General features: G+C 44.6%; 1 protein-coding gene across 4 annotated transcripts in view; it reads left to right on the top strand.

Moving 5' to 3' along the window:
- LOC143765015 (solute carrier family 46 member 2-like) overlaps positions 1-20387 on the top strand; it is a 168697-nt gene that overhangs the window by 139859 nt on the left and 8451 nt on the right. For 2 of the 4 annotated variants that reach the window (XM_077251261.1, XM_077251253.1), the window contains exon 4: positions 3263-3419. The exons of the other annotated variants lie outside the window; for them this stretch is intronic. In XM_077251261.1, coding sequence (XP_077107376.1) covers positions 3263-3419 — 157 coding nt within the window. The remainder of the gene's footprint in view (positions 1-3262; positions 3420-20387) is intronic. 4 annotated transcript variants of the gene reach the window in all.

The raw sequence follows: 20387 nt of genomic DNA, 5'->3' as shown, positions 1-20387 counted from the left end.
CTGTATTGTACCTGTGGGTTCAAAATGCTCATTATACCCCTGAATAAAATCCTTGAGGTGTGTTAGGCATTGGGATTCTCCCACTACCCGGGATAGATCCCGGGCATTATCTGGTTCTGCGGTCTCCCATTCAGGTTCGGCCGCAGCAGTTGCAGCTCAGCACAGACGTCGGTCCCAGCGTCTTGCTCAGGCTCGTGGTATACGTTTGGTTACTGCTGGCTCTTCAACCAAGTCTATGGTAACCAGTGAAATACGGGTGGAGCCTTGCGCTCTGGAGTCTAAGTCCAGATCACCTTACTGAGCATGTCTGTGATGTGGCGTCTTCTTATTGGTGGCTGGACATTAGCTGTTCTGATGATGTGGCAGCTCCGGATTGGCCCGCGGGCGATGTCTCAGCCATCTGGGCATGAGTGTTTGGGATGGAGCCTAGCGTATAAAAGGCTCTCAGCGGCCCACGTGGGAGCACTAGTGTCATTTACGTTTAGTGTGTGTGGGTGACTACTCTACCACTCTGTCTGCACATTTGAGTGTCTGTCTTGGCTTTGAGCCTGTACACGTTGGCAGGCAGGTTGCACACTTACGCGGTGCCGTACCCATGGCTCTCGGCCTGAGTCTCTAGTCTGCTACATGCCTTGGATGCCGGTCAGGCACAGGTTCAGCAGTGTCAGGATTGGAGTTTCTAGCCACTTGGCTTAGCATCTGTTTCGGTCTTGTGTGCGTTTAGCACAGTTCAGTTACAGAACAATCTCAACCCTTACGCTATACTTCACAGTGAAGGTGGCAGGGTATTGGATCTAGCATCATAAGAGTTCTTTCTGTTGGCTTAGCATCTGCTCCATTTGTGTGTGCAGTTAGCACAGTTTAGTTGCAGAGCTAGCCCAATCTTCATGCTACCGTCCCTATGACGTGAACAGGGTTTAGCATTTAGCAAACTAAGTGCAGTACTTGGTACTCGGTGTTCCCATCACCCTGTGTGGCGCTAACATATTATGTTTAAGGAACGCTCGCTGTTTTGTTCTGTCATTATTCACTAGCAGCAGGGTTCTTCTCTGCACGGTGGACCTCGGGTTGCGATTGCACTTTAACTTACATTTTATTTAGTGTAATATGCCAACCCTAACAGAGTGTAGTTTCCAAAATGAGGTCAGTTTTAGGGGTTTCTGCTGTTTAGGCCCTGCAAATGTAATATGGTGCCTGCAATCACTTTCTGCCAAATTTGTATTCCATAATTCAAATATTGCTCCTTCCGCTCCAAGTCCTGCAGTTTGTCCAAGCAGAACTTTTTAACTACATGTGGGGTATCGGCACACTCAAACTGTGAGGTCCACTTTTTGATGTTACCGCTTTCAGTGAGAAAAGCAAGATTTTAGAGGTAACATTTTTTTTTTTCCATTCCACTGTGCATTAATTCCTGCATAGCAACTGAAGGGTTAAACAATTTCCTGCCATTAGTTTTAAAGTATTTGAGGAGTGTAGTTTTTAAAATGGTATCACTTTTGAGGAGTTTCCAATACATAGGCCCCTCAAAGTCCACTTTCCCAGTGGGACATGGCATCGGCAAACCATAACAGTAAAATCTGCACTATAGTATGGCGCTCCTTGCCTTCTGAGTTTTGCACTGTGCCTCTAAAGTAGTTCCTGATCAAATGTAGGATATTGGCGTATTCAGAAGAAATTGCACAACAAACTGAGAAGTAAAGTGCTATTAGCCCTTATAAAAATAAAAAAATTGAGGCTAAAAAAACATTTTAGGGGTAAAAATATGATTATATATATTCCTTCTTCACCGCCGAATGGTTTAAATTTCGGTGAGGTACACGTGGTACCAACATGCTCACTGCACCCCTAGATTAAATCATTGAGAGGTGTAGTTTGTAAATTAACTTCACTTAAGGGGGGGGGGGTTTCTGCTATTCTGACACCTCAGAGGCTCTGCCAATGTGACATGGCAACCCTAAAACCAGTCCAGCAAAATCTGAACTCCAATATAGCGCTTCTTCCATTCTAAGCTTTACACTGCACCTGAAGAGTAGTTTTCGACCACATATGAGGTATTGGTGCACTAGGGAGAAATTGCACAACAAATTGTATGGTACAATTTGCTCCTTTACCCTTGTCAAAATGAAATATTTGGGACTAAACCAACATTTTTGTAGGAAAAAATTATTTTTTCACTTTCACAGTTCAACGTTATAAACTTCTATGAAGCAACTGTGGGTTCAAGGTGCTCACCACACATCTAGATACATTCCTTGAGGGGGTCTAGTTTCCACCACACGGTGTCCACTAATTATTCCAGCAAATTTTGCATTCAAAAAGTCAAATTGCGCTTCTTCCCTTCCGAACCTTGACCAAACAGTAGTTTACCCCCACATATGGGGTATTGGCGTACGCAGGGGAAATTTCACAACAAATTTTGGGGTTCATTTTCCCGTTACCCTTGTGAAAGTAAAAAAATTGGGGCTGAAGTAACATTTTTGTGAAAAAAGTAAAATGTTCATTTTTTCCTTCCACATTCCATTAATTCCTGTGAAGCACCTGAAGAGTTAATAAACTTCTTGAATGTGGTTTTGAGCTCATTGAGAGGAGCAGTTTCAAGGAAGGTGTCACTTTTGAGTATATTCTGTCATATAGGCCCCTCAAAGTCACTTCAAATGTGATGCAGTCCGTAAAAAAAATGGTCTTGTAAACTTTGTTGGAAAAATGGGAAATTGCTGATCAACATTGAACCCTTCTAACTTCTTAACAAAAAAAATCAATACATTTTTTAAAAAATGATGCAGATGTAAAGTATACATGTGGGAAATGTTATTTATTAACTATTTTGTGTGGTATAACCATCTAACTTAAGGCCTAAAAGTTTGAAAATAGCGAATTAATTTTTTGGTAAAATTTTCAATATTTTTATAAGTATACACAAATCATATCTACCAAAATTTACCACTAAAATTAAGTACAATTTGTCATGAAAAAATATTCTCAGAATCAATGGGATCCGTTGAATTGTTCCAGAGTTTTTACCACATAAAGTGACACTGGTCAGATTTTTTTTTTAAAAAAGGCCAGGTCATTAAGGTCAAAATTAGCTTAGTCACTAAGGGGTTAAATATCTAAGTCAGCCTCCTTATCATTCTATGCTTTAGTCATGGCAGAGTAGGAGGGTGACCTTTTGTGATACAGCATGACTTTAGTTGGATAAGTTTTCTTTAAAATTGTTATCATGGATTCCTGTACACCTAATATCTCAAAACTTTTTTTTAAGGCAAAGTGTTTGTTGCACTACAGCTGGCGATAGAAATTGTGGCAGTGAGTTCTTCTGCAGGATTCAACAAGCTCTATCAAGCCACGTTAGATTGGTACAGTGGATTCTGCTTTATTGTGTTTAGTGCCTTGGCATTCATCAGCATTATTCCTATTGGGTATGTACCTAACATATATAATTCTGTATATAGCCGTTACCTGTATACACATCTGTTTATTAAAAACATTATTTTTAAATATATATATGGTTGTGAAAAGTATAGAAGCAGGCATACAGTTATGTGCAAAATAGCAGCAGTCTAACATAACGTGTATAATTACTGTTTTTGGCTGAAAAGATCATACAACATGTTATTGACTGATTTAATAAAAGGGGGTGTTCTAATTAATAGCAGTGTGGCGCTCAATTAGAGACTTACTTCATTCTGTGAAGGAAGAGGACCCAATTTAAAGAAGGAGGGCAGCAAATGTTGTACCTGCTGGTCTTACCTCTTGCTCAGTGAGTAAAATGGTTTGCTCCAAACATTGTACCAAAGGAGAGATAACTGATCAAGAAGATGATTGGAGTGAGGAAAACATATAAACAAGTGCAGAAAATAATTGCCTACTCAGTTAAAAAGATTCCAATAATTTAAAATGGCAAACAAAACCGAAAACATGGGTGGAAAAAGAAATACTACAATCTGCATACAGTGGGAAAAAAAAGGATTTAGTCAGCGACCAATTGTGCAAGTTCTCCCACTTAAAAAACTATGAGCGTCAAAATGAGAAAACAAATCCAGAAAATCACCTTGTCTGATTTGGCAAGATTTATTTTGCAAAATATGGTGGAAAATAAGTATTTGGTCACCTAAAAACTTGCAAGACCTGTAACTTCTTCTTTAAGAGGCTCCTCTGTCCTCCACTCGTTACTTGCAGTAATGACACCTGTTTGAACTTGTTATCGGTATAAGAGACACCTGTCCACAACCTCAGTCACACTCCAAACTCCACTATGGTGAAGACCAAAGAGCTGTTGAAGGACACCAGAAACAAAATTGTAGCCCTGCACCAGGCTGGGAAGACTGAATTTGCAATAGGCAGGCAGCTTGGTTTGATGAAATCAACTGTGGGATAGTGATGAGCGAGAATACTCGCCACTACTTGGTGCAAGCCTAAGCATCTCACTGCTCGAGATGCTCGGAGCTCGCCAAGTATTTCCGGGGTTGCTCGACGGGAGCCCGGGTCCCCACCCTGCATGTTTGGTGCTCTTTAGAGAGCCAATGAACATGCAGGGATTGTCTGCCACACACTGTATTGCCGCAGCCATGTTGATTGTGGCATCACAGTGATTGGCTGGCCGCACAGTGTCTTCAGGTCTATATCAGACCTGGTGCCGCATGCTCGTCACAGTCAGCTCCGGAATCAGTCAGTGTAGGGAGTGTTGCTGCTGAGCTAGGGTGAGATTTGTTTGCTTCATACTTAGTGTGGGTATACCATATATAATACACATATCCATCCCAAATAACAGTCCTTCTGAGGACTAATAAAGCTGCATAGATATCAGTGCTAGGCAGGCAGGCAGTGGCAGACATCAGTGCATACAGCAAGACGGTCCATTCCAGTTCTGTCTGCCCCTGCTGCCTATTACAGATATTTCTAGACATAACCCCAGGTATCGGGGGCCAGGAATAATTTTTTTGAGATCTTAATCCTGATTACTTGCTTGCTTTAAAAGCAATCCAGAGAACACAGTTTTTCTGCTCCATTTGCTTGTTGGCACTGCAGAATACAGCCAGATCCTTTCCATATTACAGGACTAAAAATCCAGCTATTTTAAACTGGGGTTGGTCCATCACATGGATCACATCAGTGCGCTCAAAATTGTGCCATTTCAGGCCTCCATTTAAATTTTTTTGCAGTGACTTAGCCAAGTTAATCCTACAGGCCAGATATTTTGAACTGGGGTTTGTCTACCATACAGATCACATCAGTGCGCTCAAAATTGTGCCATTTCAGGCGTCCATTAAATTTTTTTTCAATGTCTTTGGTTTCACACTTGCGTTTTTATCTGCATGCGTTTTTTTTAAAAACGCATGTGTGAAAAAACGCATGTAAACGCGGTAAAACGCATGCGTTTTTTAGACGCATGCGTTTTTATAGAAAACCACAAGAAAACAAGAAAAAACCAAAAAACCCTAACCCTATCCCTACCCCTAACCCTACCCCTAACCCTACCCCTATCCCTACCCCTAACCCTACCCCTAACCCTACTCCTAACCCTAACCTGAAATGCGTGGCACTGAAATACGTTTATATACGTATAAACGTATATAAGTGCCACAATATTTCAGTGGCCACGTATATAAGTGCCACGTATTGCCACGTAAGTGCCACGTATTTAAGTGCCACGTATATAAGTGCCACGTATTTAAGTACCACGTATATAAGTGCCACGTATTTAAGTGCCACGAATATAAGTGCCACGTATTTAAGTGCCACGTATTTAAGTGCCACGTATGTAAGTGCCACGTATTTAAATGCCACGTATTTCACGTAAATGCCACGATATTTCAGTGCCACGCATTTAACCCTACACTTAACCCTACCCTAAATACGTGGCAATGAAATACGTGGCACTGAAATATCGTGGCACTTAAATACGTGGCACTGAAATACGTGGCACTGAAATATCGTGGCACTGAAATACGTGGCACTGAAATACGTGGCACTGAAATATCGTGGCACTTAAATACGTGGCACTGAAATATGTGGCACTGAAATACGTGGCACTGAAATACATGGCACTGAAATATCGTGGCACTGAAATACGTGGCACTGAAATATGTGGCACTATGACTGTCAGAAAATGTTCATTAAACGGTTAGGAGTGAGATTAGGGGTAGCGTTAGGGTTAGGGTTTGGATCCCTTTATCACCTTGATGGTGGTGGGTGACTTTTCAGTGTGTTTTCTGTTTTTTTCCAATAAAAACGCATGCGTTTTTAACGCAAACAAACGCATGTGCTTAAAAACGCATGCATTTACATAGACAGCAATGCATTTTTTGCTGCGAAAAAACGCATGCGTTTTTTCGCTGCAAAAAAGAAACGCGCAAGAAAATACTGCAGGTAGCATTTTTGAAAATGAACGCATGCAGAAAAAACGCATGCGTTTGAAAACGCGACCAAACGCGTACAAGAAAACGCATGCGTTTTCAATGTTAAATATAGGGAAAAAACGCATGCGTTTTTTGTGCAAAAAACGCTGCAGACAAAAACGCAAGTGTGAGGCTGGTTTCACACTTGTGTTTTTATCTGCATGCGTTTTTTAAAAAACGCATGTGTGAAAAAACGCATGTAAACGCGGTAAAACGCATGCGTTTTTTTGACGCATGCATTTTTATAGAAAACCACAAGAAAACAAGAAAAAACCCTAACCCTACCCCTAACCCTAACCCTACCCCTAACCCTACCCCTAACCCTACCCCTAACCCTAACCCTACCCCTAACCCTACCCCTAACCCTAACCTGAAATGCGTGGCACTGAAATACGTTTATATACGTATAAACGTATATAAGTGCCACGATATTTCAGTGGCCACGTATATAAGTGCCACGTATTGCCACGTAAGTGCCACGTATTTAATTTAAGTGCCACATATATAAGTGCCACGTATTTAAGTGCCACGTATATAAGTGCCACGTATTTAAGTGCCACGAATATAAGTGCCACGAATATAAGTGCCACGTATTTAAGTGCCACGTATTTAAGTGCCACGTATATAAGTGCCACGTATTTAAATGCCACGTATTTCACGTAAATGCCATGATATTTCAGTGCCACGCATTTAACCCTACACTTAACCCTACCCTAAATACGTGGCACTGAAATACGTGGCACTGAAATATTGTGGCACTTAAATACGTGACACTGAAATACGTGGCACTGAAATATCGTGGCACTGAAATACGTGGCACTGAAATACGTGGCACTGAAATATCGTGGCACTTAAATACGTGGCACTGAAATACGTGGCACTTAAATACGTGGCACTGAAATACGTGGCACTTAAATACGTGGCACTTAAATACGTGGCACTGAAATACGTGGCACTTAAATACGTGGCACTGAAATACGTGGCACTATGACTGTCAGAAAATGTTCATTAAACGGTTAGGGGTGAGGTTAGGGGTAGGGTTAGGGTTAGGGTTTGGAACCCTTTATCACCTTGATGGTGGTGGGTGACTTTTCAGTGTGTTTTCTGTTTTTTTCCAATAAAAACGCATGCGTTTTTAACGCAAACAAACGCATGTGCTTAAAAATGCATGCGTTTACATACACAGCAATGTATTTTTTTGCCGCGAAAAAACGCATGCGTTTTTTCGTGGCAAAAAAAAAGCGCAAGAAAATACTGCAGGTAGCATTTTTGAAAATGAACGCATGCAGAAAAAAATGCATGCGTTTGAAAACGCGACCTAAACGCGTACAAAAAACGCATGCGTTTTCAATGTTAAATATAGGGAAAAAAACGCATGCGTTTTTTGTGCAAAAAACGCTGCAGACAAAAACGCAAGTGTGAAACCACCCTGAAACCACCCTTAGCCAAGTTATTGACACCAGTTTGCTGGAAAAAAAAATTCCTACAGGCAAGATATTTTAAACTGGAGTTTGTCCATTACACTGATCACATATCAGTGTGTTCAAAATTGTGCCATTTCAGGCCTCCATTTACATATTTTTGCAGTGTCTTAGCCAAGTTATTGACACCAGCTTGCTGAAAAAAATAGTTACCTTCAGGCCAGATATTTTAAACTGGTGTTTTCCGTCACATGGATCACATATTCAGCCATTTGTAGTGAACGTGGAAAATATTGTCCTCCATTTAAAATGGGCAAGGCACGTGGCAAGGTACGGGGAACTGGACATGATGGTGATGGTGATGGTGCATGCAGAGGCCGAGGCTGTGGGCAAGCTGAAATTGTGCCAGAAAAAACACCCAAATCTTCTCGCCCAACCTTCCTGTCCCAAATACTAGAGGACAGCAGCAGCACACCACTATGGAACCCAGAGCAGTGTCAAAAGGTTGTTGGTTCGATATCAGATAATGCTTCCTGTCACTTTGCCACCAGCAACACCCTGTCTTCCACAAGGTCAAGTCTCAGTAGCCATGAGCCTGGACCGCATATTCTGCACCATGATCCTCCTTCCTCCCACCATGCTGAGTGCCCAGAGACAACGGATCTTACACTTGGACACTCCGAAGAGCTGTTCACTTTTCCATTTATAGATTTGGGCCTCTTGCCCGGTTGACTTGAAGTGGGGCAAGAGGAGATGGCATGTAGCGATACCCAAATATTTGAGCAGCCATGGTCACGCGAAGGCGATCGTGGTAAACTGTCGCAAGAGGTGGACGATGATGAGACACAATTGCCAGAAAGTCAGGAGGAGGACCAGGGTGCGGAAGTAGAAGACAAGGTGGTGGATGATATAGGAACTGACCCAACCTGGCAGGAGGACATGAAGAGCAAAGACAGTAGCACACAGCGGGAGGGAGGCATAGCAACCCAACAGGCAGGAAGAAGCAGTGTGGTGGCCGCAGGTAGAAGGCTTGCAACCCTTCCCTGTAACACCAACAAAACGGAAGTTGCCAGTACAACTGTTTTGTCTTGCCGAGTCTTGGCGACTCTGCCCATAACCCCAAATAGGCCATTTGCACCACTTGCTAGGCCAGCATCAGCAGGAGTAGCAAAACTATTAGCCTGACCACCACCAACATGATCAGGCACAAGCAGGCAAAGCACTCGACTTTGTGGGCTGAACCCCAGGGTCTAGGAACAGTGTCTGCGGGTGACACCACTGCTTGTTCCACTGTTGTGCATGCAAGCCAATCCCCTTTCCATGGTGCATGCGAAGATGCCTCCTGCCCTGCACCTGTCATTGCAGCCATTCAACTAGCACCATCAGCAAGCACATCCATGTTCTTGACCCAGTGCAGCGTTCAGTTGTCCATACCCCAGTCCTTGGAACACAAGCACAAACATGCAGCACACTCCCCACAAGCCACACTACTAAATTCACACATTTCACAACTGCTTGCTCTCGATATGTTACCTTTTAGGCTCATGGAGATGTAAGCTTTCCACAACCTGATTGCAGCGGCAGCCATCCCTCGGTACTCAGTCCCCAGCCACCACTATTTCTCCAGTTGTGCCATCCTTGCATTACACAAGCACGTGTCCCACAACATTAGCCGTGCCCTCAACAATGCAGATACTTGGAAAGTCCACCTAACCACGGATGTTGTGAATTTACCTTTTGACTCCCTCTAGTGGCTACTAGTGTTTTTACTCTGGGTATGTCTATCATCCCTTGTATGCTCACCTGGGTCGTTAGGTCAGGGGTGTTGCTATATTAGCTCCCTGGACCTTCAGTTCAGTGCCTGGCAACATTGATATCAGAGCTAATCTGTAGTGCGCTTGTCTACTGATCCTGGTTCCTGCTTGATTAAGCTAAGTCTGCTTTCTTGCTTTTTGCTATTGTTTTTGTTTTGCATTTTTGTCCAGCTTGTACATAATCTGTATCCTATCCTTGCTGGAAGCTCTAGGGAGGCTGGAGTTCTCCCCCCGGGCCGTTAGACGGTTCGGGGGTTCTTGAATCTCCAGTGTGGATTTTTGTTAGGGTTTTCGTTGACCATATAAGTTATCTTACTACATTCTGCTATTAGTGATTGGGCCTCTCTTTGCTAAACCTAGTTCATCTCTGTGTTTGTCATTTCCTCTTACCTCACCGTTATTATTTGTGGGGGGCTTGTATCCAACTTTTGGGGTCTATTCTCTGGAGGCAAGAGAGGTCTTTGTTTTCCTCTTCTAGGGGTAGTTAGTCCTCCGGCTGGCGCGAGACATCTAGCGACCAACGTAGGCATGTTCCCCGGCTACTTCTAGTGTTGGCGTTAGGAGTAGATATATGGTCAACCCAGTTACCACTGCCCTATGAGCTGGATTTTTGTACTTCGCAGACATGCTGATATCTCTGAGACCCTCGCCATTGGGGTCATAACAGTTTGCCAGGCCAGTATTAAATGTTAAATGCATTGCAGAAGCGGGATTATAAGAAAGAAAGTTCTGAGTTTTTTTTTTCTCTCTCTCATTTTTTTTTCTTTTCCCCTTTACCTCTGAGTGGCTTGTGATTGCTGCAGACATGAATGTCCAGACCTTGATTACAAGTGTGGACCAGCTTGCTGCTCGTGTGCAGGGCATACAAGATTATGTTACCAGAAATCCTATGTCAGAACCTAAGATACCGATTCCTGAACTGTTTTCCGGAGACCGATTTAAGTTTAGAAATTTCAGGAATAATTGTAAATTGTTTTTGTCCCTGAGACCCTGTTCCTCTGGAGACTCCGCTCAGCAAGTGAAAATTGTTATTTCTTTTTTACGGGGCGACCCTCAGGATTGGGCTTTCTCGCTGGCGCCAGGAGATCCGGCATTGGCTGATATTGATGCGTTTTTTCTGGCGCTCGGTTTGCTTTATGAGGAACCCAATCTTGAGATTCAGGCAGAAAAAGCCTTGCTGGCTATGTCTCAGGGCCAGGACGAGGCTGAAGTGTATTGCCAAAAATTTCGGAAATGGTCCGTGCTGACACAGTGGAACGAGTGTGCATTGGCTGCAAATTTTAGAAATGGTCTTTCTGAAGCCATTAAGAATGTGATGGTGGGTTTTCCCATTCCCACAGGTCTGAATGATTCTATGGCCCTGGCTATTCAAATCGATCGGCGGTTGCGGGAGCGCAAAACCGCAAATTCCCTCATGGTGTTGTCTGAACAGGCACCTGAATTAATGCAATGTGATAGAATCCTGACTAGAAATGAGCGGAAAATTCATAGACGCCAGAATGGCTTGTGTTACTACTGTGGTGATTCTACACATGTTATCTCAGCATGCTCTAAACGTCTTACTAAGGTTGTTAGTCCGGTCGTCATTGGTAATTTGCAACCTAAATTTATTCTATCTGTAACTTTGATTTGCTCACTGTCATCGTATCCTGTCATGGCGTTTGTGGACTCAGGTGCGGCCCTGAGCCTTATGGATCTGTCATTTGCCAAGCGTTGCGGATTTGTTCTTGAGCCATTGGAAAATCCTATCCCTCTTAGGGGTATTGATTCTACGCCATTGGCAAAAAATAAACCGCAGTTTTGGACACAGGTTACCATGTGCATGACTCCCGAACATCGGGAGGTAATACGTTTTCTTGTTCTGCATAAAATGCATGATTTGGTTGTTTTGGGTTTGCCATGGTTACAGACCCATAATCCAGTCTTGGACTGGAAGGCTATGTCAGTGTCAAGTTGGGGCTGCCATGGAATTCATGGAGATTCCCTGCCCTTGTCTATTGCTTCTTCTACGCCTTCGGAAGTTCCGGCGTATTTGTCTGATTATCAGGATGTCTTCAGCGAGTCTAAGTCCAGTGCACTGCCTCCTCATAGGGAATGTGACTGTGCAATAGATTTGATCCCTGGCAGTAAGTTTCCTAAGGGGAGACTGTTTAATCTGTCGGTACCTGAACATACCGCGATGCGATCATATATCAAGGAGTCTCTTGAGAAGGGGCATATCCGTCCTTCTTCTTCCCCTCTTGGTGCGGGATTCTTTTTTGTGGCTAAAAAGGACGGATCTTTGAGGCCTTGTATTGACTATCGGCTTTTAAATAAGATCACTGTCAAATTTCAGTATCCTTTGCCGTTGTTGTCAGATTTGTTTGCCCGGATTAAAGGTGCCAAGTGGTTCACCAAGATAGACCTTCGTGGTGCGTACAACCTTGTGCGCATTAGGCAGGGCGATGAATGGAAAACCGCATTCAATACGCCCGAAGGTCATTTTGAGTACTTGGTGATGCCATTTGGGCTCTCTAATGCACCTTCAGTTTTTCAGTCCTTCATGCATGACATTTTCCGGAAGTATCTGGATAAATTTTTGATTGTTTATCTGGATGATATTCTGTTTTTTTCTGATGATTGGGACTCGCATGTGGAGCAGGTCAGGATGGTTTTTGAGATTTTGCGTGAAAATTCTTTGTTTGTAAAAGGCTCAAAGTGTCTCTTTGGTGTACAGAAGGTTCCCTTTTTGGGGTTCATTTTTTCCCCTTCTGCTGTGGAGATGGATCCAGTCAAGGTCCGAGCTATTCATGATTGGACTCAACCCTCGTCAGTTAAGAGTCTTCAGAAGTTCTTGGGTTTTGCTAACTTCTACCGTCGTTTTATCGCAAATTTCTCTAGCGTTGTTAAACCGCTGACGGATATGACCAAGAAAGGCTCTGATGTAGCTAACTGGGCTCCTGCTGCCGTGGAGGCTTTCCAGGAGTTGAAACGCCGGTTTACTTCGGCGCCTGTTTTGTGCCAGCCTGACGTCTCACTTCCCTTTCAGGTTGAGGTGGATGCTTCGGAGATTGGGGCAGGGGCCGTATTGTCGCAGAGAGGCCCTGGTTGCTCTACTATGAGACCTTGTGCCTTTTTCTCTAGGAAGTTTTCGCCGGCAGAGCGAAATTATGATGTGGGCAATCGGGAGTTATTGGCCATGAAGTGGGCATTTGAGGAGTGGCGTCATTGGCTCGAGGGTGCTAAGCATCGGGTGGTGGTCTTGACTGATCACAAAAATTTGATGTATCTCGAGTCTGCTAAACGCCTGAATCCTAGACAGGCCCGCTGGTCATTGTTTTTCTCCCGTTTTGACTTTGTGGTCTCGTATTTACCAGGTTCTAAGAATGTGAAGGCCGATGCTCTGTCTAGGAGCTTTGTGCCTGATGCTCCTGGAGTCGCTGAACCTGAGGGTATTCTTAAGGAAGGAGTTATCTTGTCAGCGATTTCTCCAGATCTGCGACGTGTGTTGCAGAGATTTCAGGCTGGTAGGCCTGACTCTTGTCCACCTGACAGATTGTTTGTGCCTGCTAAATGGACCAGCAGAGTCATTTCCGAGGTTCATTCCTCAGTGTTGGCAGGGCACCCGGGAATTTTTGGCACCAGAGATCTGGTGGCCAGGTCCTTTTGGTGGCCTTCCTTGTCAAGGGATGTGCGGTCATTTGTGCAGTCCTGTGGTACTTGTGCTTGAGCTAAGCCTTGCTGTTCTCGTGCCAGCGGGTTGCTCTTGCCCTTGCCGGTCCCGAAGAGACCTTGGACACACATCTCTATGGATTTCATTTCGGATCTCCCGGTGTCTAAAGGCATGTCTGTCATCTGGGTGATATGTGATCGTTTCTCCAAGATGGTCCATCTGGTTCCTTTGCCTAAGCTGCCTTCCTCTGCTGATCTGGTTCCTGTGTTCTTCCAGAACGTGGTTCGTTTGCACGGCATTCCTGAGAATATTGTGTCGGACAGAGGATCCCAGTTTGTTTCCAGGTTCTGGCGATCCTTTTGTGGTAGGATGGGCATTGATTTGTCGTTTTCGTCCGCTTTTCATCCACAGACTAACGGACAAACGGAACGAACTAATCAGACTCTGGAGGCGTATTTGAGGTGTTTTGTCTCGTCTGATCAGGATGATTGGGTGACCTTCTTGCCGTTGGCTGAATTTGCCCTTAATAATCGGGCTAGTTCTGCCACCTTGGTTTCGACATTTTTCTGCAACTCCGGTTTCCATCCTCGTTTTTCCTCGGGACATGTGGAGCCTTCTGACTGTCCTGGAGTGGATTCTGTGGTTGATAGGTTGCAGCGGATCTGGAATCATGTGGTGGACAACTTGAAGTTGTCACAGGAGAAGGCTCAGCGTTTTGCCAATCGCCGCCGCGGTGTGGGTCCCCGACTTCGTGTTGGGGATTTGGTATGGCTGTCTTCTCGATTTGTTCCTATGAAGGTCTCCTCTCCCAAATTTAAGCCTCGATTCATTGGTCCTTACAAGATATTGGAGATCCTTAATCCTGTATCCTTTCGCCTGGATCTTCCGGTGTCGTTTGCCATTCACAACGTATTTCATAGGTCCTTGTTGCGGCGGTACGTTGTGCCTGTGGTTCCTTCTGCTGAGCCTCCTGCTCCGGTGTTGGTTGAGGGCGAGTTGGAGTACGTGGTGGAGAAGATCTTAGATTCTCGTCTCTCCAGGCGGAGGCTTCAGTACCTGGTCAAGTGGAAGGGCTATGGTCAGGAGGATAATTCCTGGGTGGTCGCCTCTGATGTGCATGCGGCCGATTTAGTTCGCGCCTTTCACGCCGCTCATCCTGATCGCCCTGGTGGTCTTGGTGAGGGTTTGGTGACCCCTCACTAAGGGGGGGGTACTGTTGTGAATTTACCTTTTGGCTCCCTCTAGTGGCTACTAGTGTTTTTACTCTGGGTATGTCTATCATCCCTTGTATGCTCACCTGGGTCGTTAGGTCAGGGGTGTTGCTATATTAGCTCCCTGGACCTTCAGTTCAATGCCTGGCAACGTTGATATCAGAGCTAATCTGTAGTGCTCTTGTTTACTGATCCTGGTTCCTGCTTGATTAAGCTAAGTCTGCTTTCTTGCTTTTTGCTATTGTTTTTGTTTTGCATTTTTGTCCAGCTTGTACATAATCTGTATCCTATCCTTGCTGGAAGCTCTAGGGAGGCTGGAGTTCTCCCCCCGGGCCGTTAGACGGTTCGGGGGTTCTTGAATCTCCAGTGTGGATTTTTGTTAGGGTTTTTGTTGACCATATAAGTTATCTTACTACATTCTGCTATTAGTGAGTGGGCCTCTCTTTGCTAAACCTAGTTCATCTCTGTGTTTGTCATTTCCTCTTACCTCACCGTTATTATTTGTGGGGGGCTTGTATCCAACTTTTGGGGTCTATTCTCTGGAGGCAAGAGAGGTCTTTGTTTTCCTCTTCTAGGGGTAGTTAGTCCTCCGGCTGGCGCGAGACATCTAGCGACCAACGTAGGCATGTTCCCCGGCTACTTCTAGTGTTGGCGTTAGGAGTAGATATATGGTCAACCCAGTTACCACTGCCCTATGAGCTGGATTTTTGTACTTCGCAGACTTGCTGATATCTCTGAGACCCTCGCCATTGGGGTCATAACACACGGACACGTGGACAGCTGCTTGTGGGCAGGGGTGGAACATCTCGCTGACAGCACACTGGGTTAACATAGTGGAAGCAGGGACCCAGTCAGACCTTGGCATGGAACACGTGCTCCCGATGCTGATGATTATGGGCCCTAGGTCAATCAGGGTTAGCCCCACAGTCTACAGCTCCTGCACCTCCTCCTCCTTCTCTTCAGCCTCCATCTCCGAAATGACCCCATCAGTCACAAGCTGGAAGCACTGATATGCTTAGATGACAAACCGCACAATGCTGAATAGTTGTGGACAGCTCTGAAAGAGCAGGCAGATCTGTGGCTGACACCGTTGAACCTAGAGCCAGGCATGGTCATGTGTGACAATGGCCGGAACCTGGTGGCGGCTCTGAGGCGAGGTGAGCTCACACACGTACCATGCCTGGCCCATGTGCTTAACCTCGTGGTTCAGCAGGTTCAGCAGTTTCTCAAAACCTACCCGGAGCTGCCGGAGCTGCTTGTCAAAGTAAGCCCCGTGTGCCCATTTTGGAAAGTCAGCTACAGCTTCTGCAACCCTTGCCATGCTTCAGCAGCGTTTGCAGCTTCCAGCTCACCGACTGGTGTGTGATGTCCCCACGTGTTGGAACTCTACACTGCAGATGTTGGAAAGGATTTGTGACCAGAAGAGTGCAGTTGTTGACTACCAGCATCAACAAGGCTGTTGGCATTCAGTTCAGGCTCCACACATAAGACCTCAGGAGTGGACATTGTTGTCAGACAAATGTACCATCCTCCAAAACTTTGAGGACTCCACCAAGATTGTGAGCGGCAATGACGCCCTAATTAGCGTCACCATCCAGCTTCTCTGTGTTCTGAAATGCTCTCTGCTCACAATCAAAGAGGATGCATTGCAGGCAGAGCATGATGAGATAGAGAAAGGAACATACAGGGTGATTACACACAGCCCAGCCTCATCTCATCCCATCATGGATTGGGTGGCAATGAGGAAGAGGAGGAGGAAGAACAGGAGCTACTTTCATGCGCTATAGATGGTACTACCTCCACAACTGTCATGCTGTCTGTTCAGCGTGGATGGCCTCAGGACAGGGAGGAGGAAGAGGAGAGCATGGTCAGTCATCCTCTTGGTGAGGACACAGAAGTCTTGCCTGTTAGCAGTCTGGCACGCATGGCTGAGTTTATGTTACACTGCCTTTCCCGTGACCCTTGCATTGTCAAAATTTTGGGTGACAGTCATTACTGGTTGGTGACACTTCTAGACCCACACTACACGGAGAACTTTCTATCTTTTTTTCCCGAGGCGTACAGGTCTACTAAAATGGGACAGTACCAGAAAGCCCTTGTTGCAGAATTATTTTAAAAATTCCCATCTGAAAACGCTGGCGGCAGAGGTCACAGTTCCGTGGACAACAAAGGAGTACAGGCGAGAGAGACACAACTCTGATTCAGCAAAGGCAGAGGAACACTGTCAAAGTTCAGGGAGAGTTTTCTCAGACACACCCAACGCACAGGCCCTGAGGAGCGGGGTACTGTCAGAAGGAGTGCAAAGTTTGGGAAGATGCTCCGTGATTCCTCTGTGCCATATAATTATTGGGTATCCAAGCTGGACATGTAACATGAACTGGCTCGCTACGCCTTGGAGGTCCTGGACTGCCCTGCTGCTAGAGTTTTGTCAGAGCGGGTTTTTAGTGCTGCTGGTGGAATTATAACTGAAAAGCGCATCTGCCTGTCAACTGCAAATGCTGACAGGCTGACTCTTATAAAAATGAACAAGGGCTGGATTGAGCCAGACTTCTCAACACCACCGAATGATAGCAGCGTAGCATAAACTCAAATCCAGTGTCTTTTTTGGGGAGGTTTATTCCCATGCACCTCTTCACACCCACACATGGGTATACACTTCCTGATTTGGGCTATTTGCTGTTGTCCGCCTCCTTCTCCTCATCCTCATCCTCCACCACCATATCACCAGGGGGACCGTGGTCCGTGATGCAACACCCACATAATTTATTTAAAGGGTGTTTATGATGCCCGTAAAAAAATGTATACAGTATGTTCATGTATATCCCCAGGGGTAAATGTTTGTCAGCCCATACATTTAGTGCACGGGCATTACAAGTATAGACCCACTCCTTTCTAATGGGAACATTTTTTATTATGCCCTCCTCCACATCCCTTCCAAGAGGCATTGCAGTGACTTAAAATTTTTGGCCGCCCTTGCATTCACTGATAGGCAAACACTATGGGAGACCCACTTTTTTTCTAATGGGAACATTCTTTTATGAGGCCCTCCTCCACATCTCTTCCAAGGGACATTGTAGTGCCTCCAAATTTTTGGCAGGCCTTGCATTCACTGCATAGGCAAACAGTATGAGAGAACCACTTAATAAGACTGGGAACATTGTTTTCAGAAAGCCCTGCTGTACGTCTCTTCAAAGGGGTATTTGGGTACGTCTACATTTTGGGCAGGCCTTGCATTCACTGCATAGGCAAACAATATGAGAGACCCACTTAATAATAATGGGAACATTGTTTTTAGGAAGCCCTGCTGTACGTCTCTTCAAAGGGGTTTTGAGGTGCATCCAAATTTTGGGCAGCCCTGTCACTCACTGCATATGCAATAACAGTATAGGAGACCCACTGTTTAATAATGGGAGCAAAAAAGCATAGCCGACTGATGGCTCTCTAAGAATAGTAAAGGCCGCCTGATGGTCCTATGAAAATAGGCTTTGTGACTCTCAGAGTCTCTCCTTCATAAAAGAAACAGAATGTGTCTGATGATGTGTCACACACCACATGGCCAGATAAGGTTGTAAATTGTTAAAATGACATTTCCCAGTGAATATTTAGAATTGAGAGTCCTCAGTGGTTGATACCTTTTAATGGCTAACTGAAAAGATGGTAACAAATTGCAAGCTTTCGAGACTACATACGTCTCTTCATCAGGCAAAGACTAAAACAAATTCTGAAGAATCACATATTTATGCACAACATAGTATAGAAAAAAAAAAAAAAAAATGGAGGGGAAAAAAAACATGGATAAGCCAGGTGACATGAAGCAGAATTACCATGGGTGATAAACAGTTATGTCCATAAATATTGGGCCAATTCTTAGATAAGGATTGTTTTATTTTCCTGTGATTATGGTCTCTGTTGTGATGACCCCACATGGTCTGATGGGCAAGTTCATTAGTTGATGTAAAAAGACATAAATCCATGTGACACATTCATTCCTGCAGTTAGAGTGTCAAAGGTCGTCATCAGTTTATATTCCCAGACTCTCCTGTCTTTCTGCGATTTGAAGTTACCTTTTAGTACAAGTAATTTCATGTCCATAATGTTATGATTTGGGAGACAGAAATGTATTGCCACAGGTATATCCATTCTTTTTTCTCTTATTGTATGGCGATGAAAGTTCATCCTTGTTCTCAGTTTTTGCCCTGTCTCCCCCACATACAGACCCCCAGTTGGACATTTAGTACAAAATTTTGGATTCATTTTTGTATGTTTTATTGTGAGTCTGTAAAAGTGGCATAAGACTTTGACAACATTGTTCACAGCAGTGACCTGGGAGTCAGAATTGCTTCCAGGGGTCTTCTCCATACTGTCCCTATGTCATTTGAGCACTGTTCCCATCGATTTCTGCAATTTCTAGTCTCTCTGCAGACCGCCGGGGGAGGCCGCTGGAAAAATGCTCAAGTTTCCCATAGACTTACATTGGGCTCGTTGATCGAGTCGAGCACCCGAGCATTCCAATTTGCTCGACCCGAGCAATGAGCACATGAGCATTTTAGTGCTCGCCCATCACTACTGTGGGAGCAATAATAAGAAAATGGAAGACATGCAAGACCACTGATAATCTCCCTCGATCTAGGGCTCCACGCAAGAACTCACCCAGTGGTGTCAAAATGATCACAAGAACGGTGAGCAAAAATCCCAGAACCACATGGGGGGGCCTAGTGTATGACCTGTATAGAGCTGGGACCACGTAACAAAGGCTATCATTAGTAAAACACTACGCCGCCAGGGACTCAGATCCTGCAGTGCCAGACGTGCCTCCTGCTTAAGCCAGTACATACCTGGGCCCGTCTGAAGTTGCTAGAGAGCATTTGGATTATCTACAAGAGTATTGGGAGAATGTCATATGGTCTGATGAAACCAAAGTAGAACTGTTTGGTAGAAACAAAACTCGTGTTTGGAGGAGACAGAATTCTGAGTTGCCTCCAAAGAACACCATACCAACTGTGAAACATGGGGGTGACAACATTATGCTTTGGGGCTGTTTCTCTGCAAAGTTATCAGGACGACTAATCCGTGTACATGAAAGAATGAATGGGGCCATGTATCATGAGATATTCAGTGCAAACCTCCTTCAATCAGTAAGGACATTGAAAATGAAATGTGGGTGGGTCTTTCAGCATGATAATGATCCCAAGCATACCGCCAGGGCAATGAAGGAGTGGCTTCGTAACGAGCATATGAAGGTCCTGGAGTGGCCTAGACAGTCTCCAGATCTCAACCCCATAGAAAACCTTTGGAGGGAGTTGAAAGTCCGTGTTGCCCAGCGACAGGCCCAAAATATCACTGCTCTAGAGGAGATCTGCATGGAGGAATGGGCCAACATACCTCCAACACTGTGTGCCAACCTTGTGAAGACTTACAGAAAACATTTGACCACTGTCATTGCCAACAAAGGATATATAACAAAATATTGAGATGAACTTTTTTTAATAACCAAATACTTATTTTCCAACATAATTTGCAAAATAAATCTTGCCAAATCAGACAAGGTAATTTTCTGGATTTGTTTTCTCATTTTGACCCCCATAGTTGTGGTCTACCTATGATGTCAATTACAGGCCTCTCTCATCTTTTTAAGTGGGAGAACTTGCACAATTGGTCGCTGACTAAATCCTTTTTTTCCCCACTGTATATCATAGAATCACAAGAATGGCAAAGAAGCATCTAATGATCAGATCCAGGAAGATCAAAGAAGATCGTCAGTAAACTGTGAGTCCTGCAACCATCAGAAGACGTCTACACGAAGCCAAGCTATTTGCAAAAAAACCCTCGTAAAATACCATTGCTGAAAATAAAGATGTGTTGGAAAGGTTACAGTTTGCTAAAGAACACAC

This window comes from Ranitomeya variabilis, chromosome 1 (genome assembly GCF_051348905.1).
Source record: "Ranitomeya variabilis isolate aRanVar5 chromosome 1, aRanVar5.hap1, whole genome shotgun sequence".
NCBI lineage: Eukaryota > Metazoa > Chordata > Amphibia > Anura > Dendrobatidae > Ranitomeya > Ranitomeya variabilis.
This window is presented reverse-complemented; position numbering and strand designations above follow the sequence as displayed.